Source organism: Olea europaea, chromosome 12 (assembly GCF_002742605.1).
Source record: "Olea europaea var. sylvestris chromosome 12, O_europaea_v1, whole genome shotgun sequence".
NCBI lineage: Eukaryota > Viridiplantae > Streptophyta > Magnoliopsida > Lamiales > Oleaceae > Olea > Olea europaea.
In genome coordinates, this window is record NC_036248.1 from 21,856,435 (window position 1) to 21,870,813 (window position 14,379).

At 37.5% G+C, this 14,379-nt stretch overlaps 1 protein-coding gene across 3 annotated transcripts; it reads left to right on the forward strand.

The window, feature by feature from the left end:
- Positions 1-1,612: 1,612 nt before the first annotated feature.
- LOC111406077 (mitochondrial metalloendopeptidase OMA1) lies at positions 1,613-10,517 on the forward strand. 3 transcript variants are annotated; one of them, XR_002704929.1, is made up of 4 exons: positions 1,613-2,885; positions 2,968-3,116; positions 8,435-8,536; positions 9,995-10,116. XR_002704929.1 is itself a non-coding variant. In XM_023035275.1 (3 exons), exons 1-3 carry the CDS (start codon positions 1,926-1,928, stop codon positions 10,242-10,244), a joined length of 1,359 nt encoding a protein of 452 aa, XP_022891043.1. In that variant the 5' UTR covers positions 1,615-1,925; the 3' UTR covers positions 10,245-10,517. The 3 variants fall into 3 exon arrangements, 1 of the variants encoding a protein (XP_022891043.1); XR_002704930.1 differs by lacking the exon at positions 9,995-10,116 and adding an exon at positions 8,623-9,988; XM_023035275.1 differs by lacking the exon at positions 8,435-8,536 and having other exon boundaries at positions 1,615-2,885; positions 9,995-10,517.
- The last annotated feature ends 3,862 nt before the right edge of the window (positions 10,518-14,379 follow it).

Sequence of the window (14,379 nt, forward strand, 5' to 3'; positions counted from 1 at the left end):
AGAACCCGAGCATAAAACAGTCTGCCCCTAGTTGATGTGAGCTTGTCCGTAGAGTTTGGTTTTCTGATTTTGGAGGCAATATTTTCCAGAGCATTTGAATTCCAACAATCCAAAGGTAATCTTGGTAACTTTACCCAAATCGACATGGTGTTCACCTCCTTATCATTAAATTCAAAACATCAGGGCATTATCTTTAACATTAATGGCCTCCTGAACACTCAATAGGGACCCCCATGCAACACACTTGTTCTTGAAGCCTCATTCTCGAATTTGAAGATTAACCATCCGCTTTCATGAATGAAATAGTGATATTCACCCTTCCATGAATCACACATTTAAAGTAACGTCGTTTTATCTAGGAAACGACCGGCAAAGTAACCAAGAAGGCAATACCCCCATGATTCTTCGACATCATCCAGAAACGGTTGGAGTTTGAAACCTTCATCGAGTTTCCTGTTATCTTTAAACAAGTTCACCCAAGAAGCAGATTCTTGGTCCACCATTCTGCCTTCAATTTTATCATGTCCAGCAGACTGAGATTCGGTTACCGAGCCCTCTGAATTCGTGTCTTCATCACCAAGTGTTTGTCCCCTCACTTGCTCTTATCCAAAAAGCTTTAGCAGCCTCAAGCATCCATTTTAAAATCATTATCTTTCCAAAAAGCTTTAGCAGCATCTTGAGCATCCATTCGAGAAGCATTAGCATGAGATGATGAAGGTACTCCCTTCTTATCTTGCTGTTGAAACATCCCAGTTGAGGTAAGCCAGTCTTGACTGGTACGCCTGGAACCTTTGCTGGAACGACTGGATGATTTGAAATATAGCACTCGTAATTTTGTCTAAAAGCATTTCCAACGAACTTTTTAAATATGAGATACTTTTTATTTTAAAAAGTCTTATTAAAATCATGCTCAAAGAGATTCTTTTAATTAATATTTTAAATTTGAGAGTGAGTTTCACTCTCCAAATTTCTAGAACCAAATTCACTTTCTATAATTAAATGTATTTAAAATATTTCAATTTTCAATTAAGGGATATAATATAATAATTTATAGAAAAGTTAATTAAAATAAAATATAGAAAAAAATAATAATATTTTTTTTTTTGAAAAGTAATAAAATTAAGTATTAGATATAAAAAGTCTATTGGAGTACTTCAAAATTTATAGATGCTCTCTAAGTTATAATATACTATTTGAAAATAGAGAGTTTTTTAAAGATGTTCTAACTGACATACAGTATGTTTTGTTTTTGCTTAAGAATCATTCTATTTTGTTAGAGACTTGCTTTTTAGAAAGAGAAATTTTAATGCTAAAAAAAATAATATTGATAAATAAGTAATTGAAAACAGGAATGATTTACTAATAAGCAAAACCATCAATGATGCAAGAATCACAAATGAGTCTTGATTTTAAAAAATGGAAAATTAGGGTTGTTCCTTTTTATCTTTTAATAAGATACGATTATGAGTCATCAATCTTCAAAAGTGAAGTTCTATATAATCACTTATTTAAGTTTGCAAACTTTGATCTTCACATGATTGAAATTATTAATGTGAACGTTATAATAATAAAATTATTATGAGTACATTTTTCCAAAAATGAAGAAATGAAAAAACAATAACAATTGGTCAAATTCTAAAATTCAGGCTCCACCGGCGCCCTCACATGGCAAGAATACTTCCAGACACGTCTACACACTCCTCTATTGCATTCCTCACCCACCGATCACCGCAGTTCCATTCAAATTCTTTAGCCCACATCTGAAAATTTCCCTTTCTTTTTTCTCTGTATTCGAATAAATTTCTGTGAAAATTTTCATTTTCCTGTTTCTTTTTTCTCGAAGAAACTTTTTTGTTGATGTTATTATCTTCGTATTCGACTGCAGTTATTTTACCATATTATCGTGTTTTCGATTGATTAACATCATGGGATGGTACAGAAGACCATTTAGATTCATTTTTGATGCTTTTCGTAGCTACAACTCAAACATTACTGTGCATAGAAGCCTCATTCAAGAACCGAGTTTAAGAACTGGTTGCTACACTGATTCTTTGAAGCCCAGCTTCACTAAATCGAGAATTTCTGAATTTTCTCAACCAATTTTTAGGAATTCTGCTTTACAAAATGGGTTTAAATCAATCCAAAGTAATAGCCCCTTTCTTCACGGAGTGAAGAGGTTTTACTATGTGGACAGGTACCAGGTTTACCACTTCAAGCCAAGAGGTTTCAAAAGGTGGTTTCAGAATCCCAGAAACGTGATTATTGTGGTTTTGGTAGGCTCTGGGGTTGTTATTACTGTATACTATGGGAATTTGGAGACTGTTCCTTACACAAAAAGAACTCATTTTGTAGTTTTATCAAAAAGTCTGGAAAAAGAGCTGGGAGAGACTCAATTTAAGCAGATGAGACAAAGTTTTAAGGGGAAAATCCTGCCCCCACTTCACCCAGAGAGCATTAGGGTTCAAGCAATAGCGCATGACATAATTGAGGCTTTACAGAGAGGTTTGAGAAAAGAGAAGGTGTGGAGTGATGTAAGGTACTCACCAGAGAGTGTTGGGTTGCCTCACGAGACTAGTGGGCACGACATTTTGATGGGATTGGGTGACAAGGTTGCTGATGAGGAGAAGTGGTTAAAGGAGGAGAAATGGCACAAGGATGATGAAATTCTTGATGATCATTGGGTGCAGAAGAGTAGGAAGCATGGTCAAGAGAAAGGGATGAAATCCGAGAGCGGGCATTTGGAGGGTTTGAAGTGGGAGGTTATTGTGGTTAATGAGCCTATAGTTAATGCCTTTTGTATGCCTGGTGGTAAGATTGTTGTTTTTACCGGGCTGCTTAATCATTTTAGATCAGATTATGAAATTGCTACCATTCTCTCGCATGAGGTATTGGATGAATTTTTAAGGGATCATTTATGGTACAGTGTTATTGGAGTTGTGTTTTTAATTTTATTTCTTTACTTGATAGGTTGCTCATGCTGTGGCTAGGCACTCGGCTGAACAAATTTCAAAGAACCTATGGTTGGCCATTTTACAGTTAATTCTGTACCAGTTTGTGATGCCCGATATAGTCAACACAATGTCAAATCTCTTCCTAAGGCTTCCTTTTTCTCGGAGGTATACTTCGCATATATGTTCTGTATCATCTTAGTTTTCCATATTTCTATTGTGTCAATATGGGCTATAATCTAATTTGAAGGGCGAAATGAAAAATACTCTTAATAGACTATGGAACCTCTCTCCCTAATATCCAAATCCCACCCCCAACCCCAACCCCAACCCCATACCCATCAAACCACCACCCATTCACCACCGACCCTGGACGATGCCGGCGACGAAAATATCGCTCTGCCCAGCAAACCCCTGGAGACCGGCCTCATGCCAATAATACAGCCGCACAATTAGGCGGCGGCTACCCTAGCACCGCTGCTCAAACAGTTATTCGGACCAGCGGCAAGACTATCTGGGATGGTATGGGGGCTATGGGAGACGGCGAAACTGGTGGAAGAAACACTATTGAGGACAGTGAAGTGAATCGGACTGTAGCCCTAACTCAGATTCGGCCGATTCCAGCCACTTCCCAGGCAAACGCGCTTGATTGTTGGGCTGTGCAGGCGATTCCGGTCAGGGAGGCAGCATACGCAGAAGGTTCAATTGATGGTTAGGTGAATACCGCCGAAATAAGGGCTCGTGTCATTGAAAGGGGAGTTGGATGAACTACTTCGGCTCTCGTAGGATGTGGATTTGTAGTGGGTCCCAAGATGCTTTGTCACAAGTGTGGGATGGCCGTGGATAAAGAACTCTTGACACCTAAAAAGCCATCAGCAAAAGCAGGCCTTACTAAAGATATGGAGGATAAGAACTTGAGAACTGAAGCAAATGAGGAGGCGAGACCTTGGTCTAATGGAGGGAAGCTGAAGATGGTGAATTTGGAGTCGGGGACACTTGGAATGATGGACACAACATTGCTGGCTGATGGACCATTACCAGTTGAGCAAGAGACGGGACATGTTTTGGTAGAGGGATTAGTCTTTACAGTACTGAAAGAGCACAAGGCTATAGGTTCGAGATCCATGGCAGGGAGCACATATAACAGAAGGCATTTTAAGCCCTTAAAAGAAAAGGAAATAGAGACCGACAAAGCTCTGGTGCTGTGGGTGGATGATGCTAAGCAAGGAGGCACAGATACGGATATTGAGCTAGTGGAGGAAGTAGAGGGATATTCATGTGATCCCTTGGAGTTTCATCTAGCACAGGAAACAACGAAAGCGAATGCAATCGACGATGAACCCCCACCTTCGAATTGGGTCCTTCAAAAAATTCAGGATTTTAGTAAGATGGTTTGTGTGTCATGCGATGGATATGAAAGTAGACTTCTGCAATTATTTGAAGAATTGGAAGGCAGTAGGGGACAGGGGATGAATATACAAAGGGCTAAATGAAGAAGAAAGGGAGATCGTGAGCTTAAGCGGCTCGAGTGGTCAGTAAATTACGATGCCAAGGGTGTTGAGTCAAAGAAAGGATTGCTTGAGAGGGATGACAGAGCGTCTAGATGATCCCAAAAATAATCAGTTGGAACGTGAGGGGGTTTAATGAAGCGGGAAAAATGTTAGGTATCCGAAATTTGTTAAGGGGATGGAGGGCAGACCTTGTTTGCTTACAAGAAAGGAAGTTGGAGTTCATCTCGAGGGCGGTTGTTAGGAGTTTATGGGAGGGACAACATGTCGGGTATCAATATATGGGGTCATCAGGGGCTTCTGAAGGTGTGTTAGTCATATGAGACACTCTAGTTCTTGAAATGGAGGAGGTCAGTGAAGGACTATTCTCTTTATCGCTTTCGTTTAGAAATACAGGGGATTGATTCCGTTTGATGTTTACAGGAGTTTACGGTCCTAATATTGATGAGAGTAGAAGTGGATTGTGGGATGAGTTGGCCGGGATGATGGCTTGGTGGAACATTCTAACGTGCATTGGGGGTGATTTTAATGTGGTTCGATTTCCTACAGAGAGGTCTAGCTGCGGGAGATTAACAGGGACAATGGAGGATTTCTCAGATTTTATAAGGGAAAATATGTTGATTGACATGCCTTTGATTGGAGGAGACTTCACATGGTCATCTAATCGGGATCAACCTGTGTTATCTCGAATAGATCGCTTCTTGATTAGTGGGGAGTGGGAGGTCAAATATCCAAAGGTCACTCAGAGGAGATTGGGGAGGATGTATTCTGATCATTTCCCTATTTTGTTATTGGGGGATGTGAGGTGCAGTGGAAGGAGGCATTTTAGATTTGAGAAGATGTGGCTTAAAGTAGATGGCTTTAGGGATTGAGTTAGGGATTGGTGGACATCTTATAAATTCGTTGGGTCTCCCAGTTATGTGTTGGATTAAAAATTAAAAGCATTGAAGAGGTATCTCAAGAGGTGGAATGAGGAGGTGGTGGGTGATGTTAATTGGTGTAAAAATCAAAGTACCCTAGAAATTGAAGAATTGGATAGGTGCGAGGAGGGTCTAGGATTGGATGGGGAGGATAGGGAAAGACGTGGAGTACTAAGGGGAGAGTTGGAGAGATTGGTGGAGATGGAGGAGATTGCCTGGCGCTAGAAATCTAGGGTTACATGGTTGAAAGAGGGGGACAAATGCACCAAATTCTTCCATAAAGTCGCTAATTCTAACAGGCGCAACAACTCTATCACCCTATTGGAGGTTGATGGGATTACTTATGAGGATGCGCCGGATATTGGGAATCAGATGGTGAGATTCTATCAAAATATCTATCGGGAAGAGTTCAACTGGAGACCAAAGGTGGATGGATTGTACTTTTCATCTATCACGGAGGAGGATGCCAGTTGGTTAGAGTGACCATTGGCAGAAGATGAAATCGAGGATGTGGTTTTCAGTATGAATGCAGATAAGGCACCAGGACTGGATGGCTTCTCGTTTGCATTTTATAAGGCTTGTTGAGAGGTGGTGGGACCGGACATTATAGATGTTATCATTTATTTTTTTGAGTACGACAGGTTCCTGAGAAGTTCTAATGCCACATTTATTGCGCTGATTCCAAAGAAACTGGGAGCAGTTGAATTAAGGATTTTTGCCCTATTAGCTTAGTTAGTGGGTTGTACAAGATTATCGTGAAAATCTTGGCGAATAGATTGAAGGAGGTGCTGGGAAAAGTGGTGACTAAGAGTCAGAATGCTTTTGTGAAAGGAAGATAGATTTTGGATTCTGTGTTTATAGCGAATGAATGCGTTGACTCCCGATTGTGTCTGGGGGTGCCAGGAATGTCATGTAAACTTGATATTCAGAAGGCTTATGATCACGTGAAATGGGGGTTCCTTCTGTACATGCTCGAGCGATGTGGTTTTGGGGAAAAGTAGTGCAAGTGGATTCAATGTTGTATCTCCACCGTTTCATTCTCCGTTTTGGTCAATGGCAACCCGGAGGGTCATTTTCGAAGTAGTAGAAGTTTGAAGCAAGGGGATCCTCTGTCTCCGTTGCTGTTTGTGATTATTATGAAGGCAATTAGTAAGATGATTGATAGAGCTATGGAAGAAGGACTGCTAAGGGGCTTTACGGTTGGACACTTATAGGTTTCTCATTTGCTATTTGCAGATGATACATTGATTCTCTGCGATGCAGATAATGAGCAGTTCAGGAACTTACGTCGGCTACTTCTATGTTTTAAAGCGGTGTCGGGATTGAAGATTAATTGAAGGAAATCCGAGGTCATTCCAGTGGGAGAGGTTGCTATGGATGAGTTAGCTGATATATTGGGTTGTAGGGTTGCGCGGTTTCCTATGTCATACCTTGGGCTTCCTTTAGGGGCAAGGTTTAAAAGTAAACATATCTGAAATGGAGTTGTTGAAAGGGTGGAGGTGGAAGCGCTGTACCTTTCGAAGGGAGGTTGCCTTACTCTCATTAAATCTACTCTACCCAATCTCCCGACTTATTTCTTGTCACTGTTTCCTATCCCTGGTACAGTGGCAAATAGATTAGAGAGGATTCAAAGGGAGTTTCTTTGGGCAGGGCTAGGGGAAGAGAGGAAATTTCATTTGGTTAATTGGGGTGTGGTTTGTTCTCCTGTTAGGATGAGGGGCTTTGGAGTGAGGAGCCTTATTCTATTTAATAAAGCTTTATTGGGCAAGTGGTTGTGGCAATTTGGAGTGGAGAGGGAAAGTCTTTGGAGACAAATTATAGGAGCGAAGTTTGGTGTGATGGAGGGGGTTGGTGCTTGATCGAGGGTCGTGAATCTTATGGGGTGAGTTTGTGGAAGTATATCCGACGAGAATGGAATGACTTTCGAGAGAAATTGACTTATGTGACGGGGAATGATAATAGTATCAAATTTTGGGATGATTGTTGGTGTGGAGATCATCCACTAAAGGCACCGTTTCCTTCTTTACATCGCATTGCCTTGGAGCCTACCGCTATGGTGAATAATGTCCTAGCCATACATATTGGAAATTATAGATGAGATATTGCCTTCGAGAGGGGTTTGTAGGATTGGGAACTGGATGATTATGCACTGTTTTTGACCTCCTTGCACGAGGTGCATATTCAAGTGGGAGAGGATGATAGGAGCAGATGAAAGCTAGCATGGGATGGTATTTTCTTAGTTTGCACTTATTTTAGATCCATATTGGGATCGACGAAGAGTTCATTTCCTTGGAAGATGGTGTGGCAATGTAAACTGCCTCCACGGGTGGCTTTCTTGTTATGGACGGTTGTGAGGGGGCAGATATTAACGGTGGATGATCTTTGTAGAAAAGGTTTTTACATTACCGAATGGTGTTATATGTGCAAGAGAGACGGAGAAATGAATGACCATTTGTTCCTCCATTGTGAAGGTGTCCAGTGGTTGTGGAACATTATTCTAGCTTCCCAACATATGGATTGCGTGATGCCTAGGCGTATGGAGGATGTGTTGCACGCATGGAGGAGAAAATTTCGAGATAAAGATGGTAGGCTTGTGTGGAACCTTATTTCGGGATGCATTGTATGGTATGTATGGAGAGAAAGGAACAGCCTTTGTTTCGAATACCAAGCAAGAGCAATAGAGCAAATTAGAGAATTGTTATATATGACTTCGTATATTTGGTTTAAGGCTGCAGCCACAAATTATGTAGAAGGGCTACCAAACTTTATGTCATTTCTTTCCTGTTTAAATTAATAATACACCCCCATGTATTATCTATTAATAAAATTACTTGATTACTTATAAAAAAAAAGAAGAAGGGCGAAATAGAATTTATTTATGTTCTTCTCAATGCCTTACTCCTATGTTTTGTTTCATGTTCTATGTTCGGCTTATCCATCAAGTGTATGTTTGGTATGCCCGTATTTGACGGAACTAGACACTATAATGTGCAAGATTTTAATTTATTTTATACTGTCTCGAGTTATACAATTTACCATGTCAAACATTTGGTGTCAGCAACGACTGCATTTGGCAAATGATGGTTATTTAAGGGGAGTATGTATGCGTAATAGACATTGATACGAGAAGTACGATTGTTTCACATTCTAGTAGGAATATGTAAGTGACCCGTATTTTCAAATTTGACGTATATGCTTTACTTTGGGTATTATTGCTCCATAATTTAACAGTCTTTTAGTTTACAGGACAGGATGTATGATCTCTATTCAGTTCAGAATTCTCTATTATTTACCAGAATAAGTGTCATCCTGTTCGTTATGCAGCAAAAACATTATTTTTAGCTGTCTGCCTGTTCTCCTTACATTTCCACTCTAGGATACAAAATATTCAAGAAAATGATTCATGCATTTGAGAGGTATAGAATTCATAATGATTACAGCTTATATAGATGTTTGCAGATTTCTTTGTTCTTCTGTTTCCTTCAAAATATACATATTTTCCATGAACCTTAGATTTACTCGTCTGACTTAAGGTCCTTGTTGATCAGAAAAAAAGCTAATCCCATATCACCAGAAAGTTGTGGATTAACTGTGTCTGGTCGTTGGATTAGTGGAGTCTAATTGTATGTTACACTATTCTCTGACCAAGGGAATATTTTCAAGTATTATATGGGTACTTTGAGAAGTTCACACATAAAATAGGTTGTCCTAATGTTTCTTCCTATATATGCTGAGTTGAGAGAACATAGCAGAGAGGTCTGAGTTCACATAACATATTGTAATCCTTTTGCTTCAACTTTGTGAAACTATGCAGCTGCAAGTGAACATAGCTCTTGAATTGGCGGTGAACCACTATAATTTTTGAGTTCTTTACTTGCTTTCAATTTTTTCTCTGTTGTTTTATTGCCCTTGATAGCACAGGATTAGTGATTAATCCATATCACATGTTCTTTGTTAGCAACGGAAAATTATTATTTTTTAAATTTATGTATTGTGTCGAATTCAGATTGTTTATTGCATGGAATTTCGTTGAAATGTGCATATTACTCCACACCTTATGTATGAAGAGTTCGAACTTGGAAATTGTGCCTTTCGAAATACTAAAATGAAGTTTAGCTGGCTCGCTTTCTTGCAATTGCCAATCTTGCTAGGTTGCTCTGACCATTTCCACCTTTAAGTTGAGGTCCATTTAGTATTGATGCATGACTTTGTTATGGTTCCAGGAGTGTTAGTTTTTAGCTGATTATCACAAAGAATACGAGGTTTAAATTATTTTTCAATTTCAAATTCAAATTTAGTAAGAATCCATCACAAATGGTGCCAAAGGGTTCATCCGTAAATTTTTTTAGTAGTAAGAAACTAACCACCAGAACATCACATATTATAACGCATTGGAACCAGAAATTTAGCATTCAAGAACACATGCAACGCTTATTTGTGCCTTCAGATTCTATAAAACTTTGTTTTCCCTGCTTTTCGCGTCAAATTTGGAGCGTAAATACTGTACAGTAACTTTGGTTTTGATGAGCAAATAATTCCTTGATGGTTTAATGTTTTACCTTTTCATGAATTGCGTTGCATTTGGTTTCACTTAAGAAAATAACCCATTCCCTACCAGGATGGAGATGGAAGCAGATCACATTGGACTTATGCTCATGGCTTCTGCTGGGTATGATCCTCGATCAGCGCCCCAAGTCTACGAGAAGTTGGGAAGAATCTCGGGTGATTCAGCATTGAGGGATTATCTTTCCACTCATCCTTCTGGAAAGAAGAGAGCTCAATTGTTGGCTCAGGCCAAAGTCATGGAAGAGGCACTCGAGTTATACAGGGAGATACAGGTGGGACGAGGGATTGAGGGTTTTCTTTAGAGGAATGAGCTATGCAACTTGGAAGCATCTCTGCACCATCAAAGCTCAAGTAATTGATGGTAATTAAAGAAAACAATATCTGTTGATGGGTTGGGTGTGTGGGGAAGGTGTTCTTTAATATTCCTTTTTCTGATATCATCTACATTAATCTTTTTTTCCTTCTGTGTGTGCTTAACATGAAAGCAACATCGACTTTTTATCAAGTTAAAGCTCTTTTGGAGATGATCTCTGTGCTATGTGAATTCAAATAAAAATAAAATATTTCTTTTTGCATTCCCTGTTTGATCATGACTGAAAGCAAAAGAATCCCCTGTTATATCACTATTTACTTTGCCTAAATTTTGAGCAATCATGCTACAATGTTACATATTCAGTTTACAACCATCTTCGATGCTTACAATGTTACAAGTATAACAATCCTCTATTGAGACATTTGATCCTATAACACAACCTTCGCCAGTAACTGAATTTGATACTTCAGTATCAATTCAATTGAAAGTATTAGGACTGATTTGTGCAGAACGTGACAATCCAACCTCTGAAAAACCCAGAGAAAGAACAGCAGCCCAATAGTGAGTTGAACAGGTTCAAAAGATAAGTGCTCCAACCACGAGTCATTACAAGGATTAGTTTCTTCATTTAAATGCTTGGCGTCTTCCCTTAAACATAAACACTACTTAAGGTTCCAGGATACGATGCAATTACTACACAACCCATAAATCTATTGTCGCTCAATAAACCTGGTCACAGTAATTCCTTAAAAAGCTACTGCAAGTTCACTAATGTTTTAACACAGCTTAGATTTTCTTCACCTGATGCCCCATAAGTTCCCCGTCTTTCAAGCTTGGTTACATGGTTTCCAAAAACAGGACATCAACACCAAAGGGTAAGTCCACCACTGAATTATTTCCTTACTGATGGTGTCATAGTGGCGATAGTTTTCAATCCTAGCCGCATAACTTGAAGGAATTTCATGCACGAAAACTTTATACCCATAATACGAAAGCAAAAATGAGCAGATATAGAAGATCAGTGTTGTTATGAGAGTCTTATCTGTGTGCGGGTTGAGGGAGAGAAAAATGCCAGATTATCAGAATATGATAGAACAAAGGCTGGGCAAAGAGGAAATGCATTACATGCCCAGAAAATTGCTCGTTTTTTATTTTACCTAAGAAAGCTGGTTATATAGTTCTATCAATAAAAAGGCAATGGGTGCTTTGTGTTTCTATTAATGACTATTTGAACTTGCTGCGGTAAAAAAATTCCAGTAGTTCAGATGTGTGATAATCTTGAAATATTCTATGACTATGGTTACCCAGCTTAGGCCCTCCATTGTTCATATCAGACAAGATATGAATATCAACACGGTGAAGCCCAGAATTTCCCAGCCACGTATGTTGCCACAGGTAGAACTCGAGCCAAACCGAGGACCTTTTGAAGTTGCCAAAAGAGTTGGGAAAAGGATCATAGGAAGCCACTGGCTCGACCCTGGAATAAAGAACATTTGAAGCGGTATAACAAGTGAAAAAGACACGCCTAGATTGTCACTACAACCCCTAGTTTTATTATTATACATTTTCTTTCTTTCCAATCTTTCCTTGTTTGATATCGTGCTAAGGAAGGTTCAGTCTAGCTGTGATGTCCATTGCACAAATGATAAGTGTGCGAAGGAAGGTTCAGTCTGGCTGTGACGTCCATTGCACCTACTGAGATCGAAAACCAGCAACTTTTATGCCCCAATATGGTTGTTTTACTTTTATAACATGCAAGTAAAGTACGAAAATATTTAAAAGAATTACAAAGGCAAGAGCTTTAATCAATTGTTCAATTGGGGGCATAAATCGTTCAATTGAGTAGGTAGACCCTAAATATCAACAAAGAAGCGAGGAGCCTTAATCAACAGTTCGGTGAGGGGGCAGAAATTGCTCAATCGAGCAGGTAGACCCTAAAGATCGACAAGAAGTAATGGACCTTAATGAAAGCAAGGCGAGAAGTCTTCTCACAAGCCTTAGACAAAAGAAGGCAACGAGCATTGTCACAAAAATGAGGCAAAAATTCTGATCAATTCAAATGCAAAAAATCTTAAGCTATAGTTCAGCCAAATTAACCACAATACCTTAATTTAATAATCTAGATAAGTGTACAAAATACACTTAAAACACCTTCAAACTTGAACATTTATTTGTTCTCAAACAAAACTATAAACTTAAACAAATTTTCAAAATAAACATGGCTAGGTAATCTGCATTTGGTCTCATGATCGGGATTTTTGTATCAAAACTATGAACTGCTTTAAAATCACATTGCTAAAATTAATATCTAGTTATCTAATACAAAATTGATGTGCGCATGTGTGAAGATTCATATAAAGCATCATAATTTGATAAAATGATTCAAATCCCAACCCATAATGCTCAATTTGATCCTTTCTTCTCTCATAGATGCACGTATCCAAATTTATTCTTTTAATTCTTTCCCTCTCTAGTTTGATTAGATTTTACTAATTACAACTCGATACATCAACGAATGAGGATTATCTTTATTTTTTGCTACTTCAACCTACAAGAATCAACTAAGCTTCCAATCCTTCGTCGAATGTCCAATTCTCTAAAATAAGTGTTTTAGACTTAACCTAGGCATGTAGTACGTTAAAATTATTTTTTTCCACCATCTTATGTACGAACTTCTTTCCATTTAACTTTCTAAATGAACCTTATAGCAAGGTTAATGACTTCGAAGTCAGATGACTATAGGGAATTAAGTTTTAGATACCCTTGTAAGGTTAATTATTTGAGTCATAAAGGCTAAAAGAGATGTTTCACAATGAGGCATTCTTTTTATTATTATTATTATTATTAGTACAATATTCCTCATTAAACACTCATTCTAAAAAATTGACTCATAACTTAATATTTTCTTCTAATTTTCATCTTATTAACCTTAGACAATCCCCATAATATTTAGCACATATGGAATAACGTTTATCCCAATATCTCCCTAAAACAACTCAATCACCCCTAAATCATCATAGAATTGGTTTAAGGTTCTATAATTTAGTAGTTCTTTGGTTTCAGCATCCAAGGTGCACTATTTTCAACATATTCAAATTTTAAATCAAATTAGTCATTTACGATGCAAAATATAAATCTTGTGTGCAAAATATCAATTTTCACATGAATAAGTATAAATTAACCTAACATACAACTTTCTCACAATTTATAGTCTAGTACATGGTTCCAAATATATGTATTATAGTATAAAACTTTATTTAACCCACACAAGCACACAAAAGCAAAACAACACTAAAAATAAATTATTTTTATGATTTATTTTATTTTATTTTTATTTTTTTGGTGCTTGTGAACAAGAACACAAAATAGATAATATACTCGATATTTTCCACTCCCAAAAGTATAACTGTCATTAGACAACAAATATACTCCTTCCGTCCCAATTTTATAAGTTTGTTTCATTTTTCACACAGATTAAGAAATTTTCTTTAATGTCATTGAAAAATTAATTTTTTTTAAGATCTGTCCTAATTTACCCCTATTTAATTTTCAGTATGTAGTAGTAAATTATTGTCGAAATTAGTAAAGAATTTCAATGATTTAATTTGAAGAAGAAGAAATTAGAGTTGTTCCATGTTTCCAAGAAGTGGAAATTCGTGTATTTGGATGATTTCATGAAATTGCATATTAAGTGGGGAAAATTGTATAAGGGTATATTAGTAAAGGAATAAAACAAAATATTCTAAATTAGAAAACAAGCCTTAGGATGTGATAGAATTTAGCCCGTGTGGCTATTAAAATGAGATTTTCTTAGGATATTTGATAAAAGTTGATAAAATGTGTGATTGGAAATTTGTTGATCCCATTAAATATAATTAAAATTAATTGTTAACTTTGACTTAAAATTAAAATTTTAAATTTTACCCCCTACTAAACAAGAGCTTAGTAGCCTCCCATGTCTCTTTGTCATGGCTACCCATGTCTTTGGATAGACTAATTATATTACCACTACAAATTTTAATTATTACACCACATTATAATTAAATCACAATTAAAGTATATTTTTAATAAATACACCACAATAAATTTACAATTATATTAATAATTCAATAAAATTAAAAAAA

What these genes read in the sequence shown, in the direction of transcription:
- LOC111406077 (XM_023035275.1), top strand. Translation starts at nt 1,926, where the DNA reads ATGGGATGGTACAGAAGACCATTTAGATTCATTTTTGATGCTTTTCGT. An exon ending in CTACCATTCTCTCGCATGAG is followed by an intron (nt 2,886 to 2,967) that starts GTATTGGATGAA and finishes TTTACTTGATAG; the next exon opens with GTTGCTCATGCTGTGGCTAG. An exon ending in AGGCTTCCTTTTTCTCGGAG is followed by an intron (nt 3,117 to 9,994) that starts GTATACTTCGCA and finishes ATTCCCTACCAG; the next exon opens with GATGGAGATGGAAGCAGATC.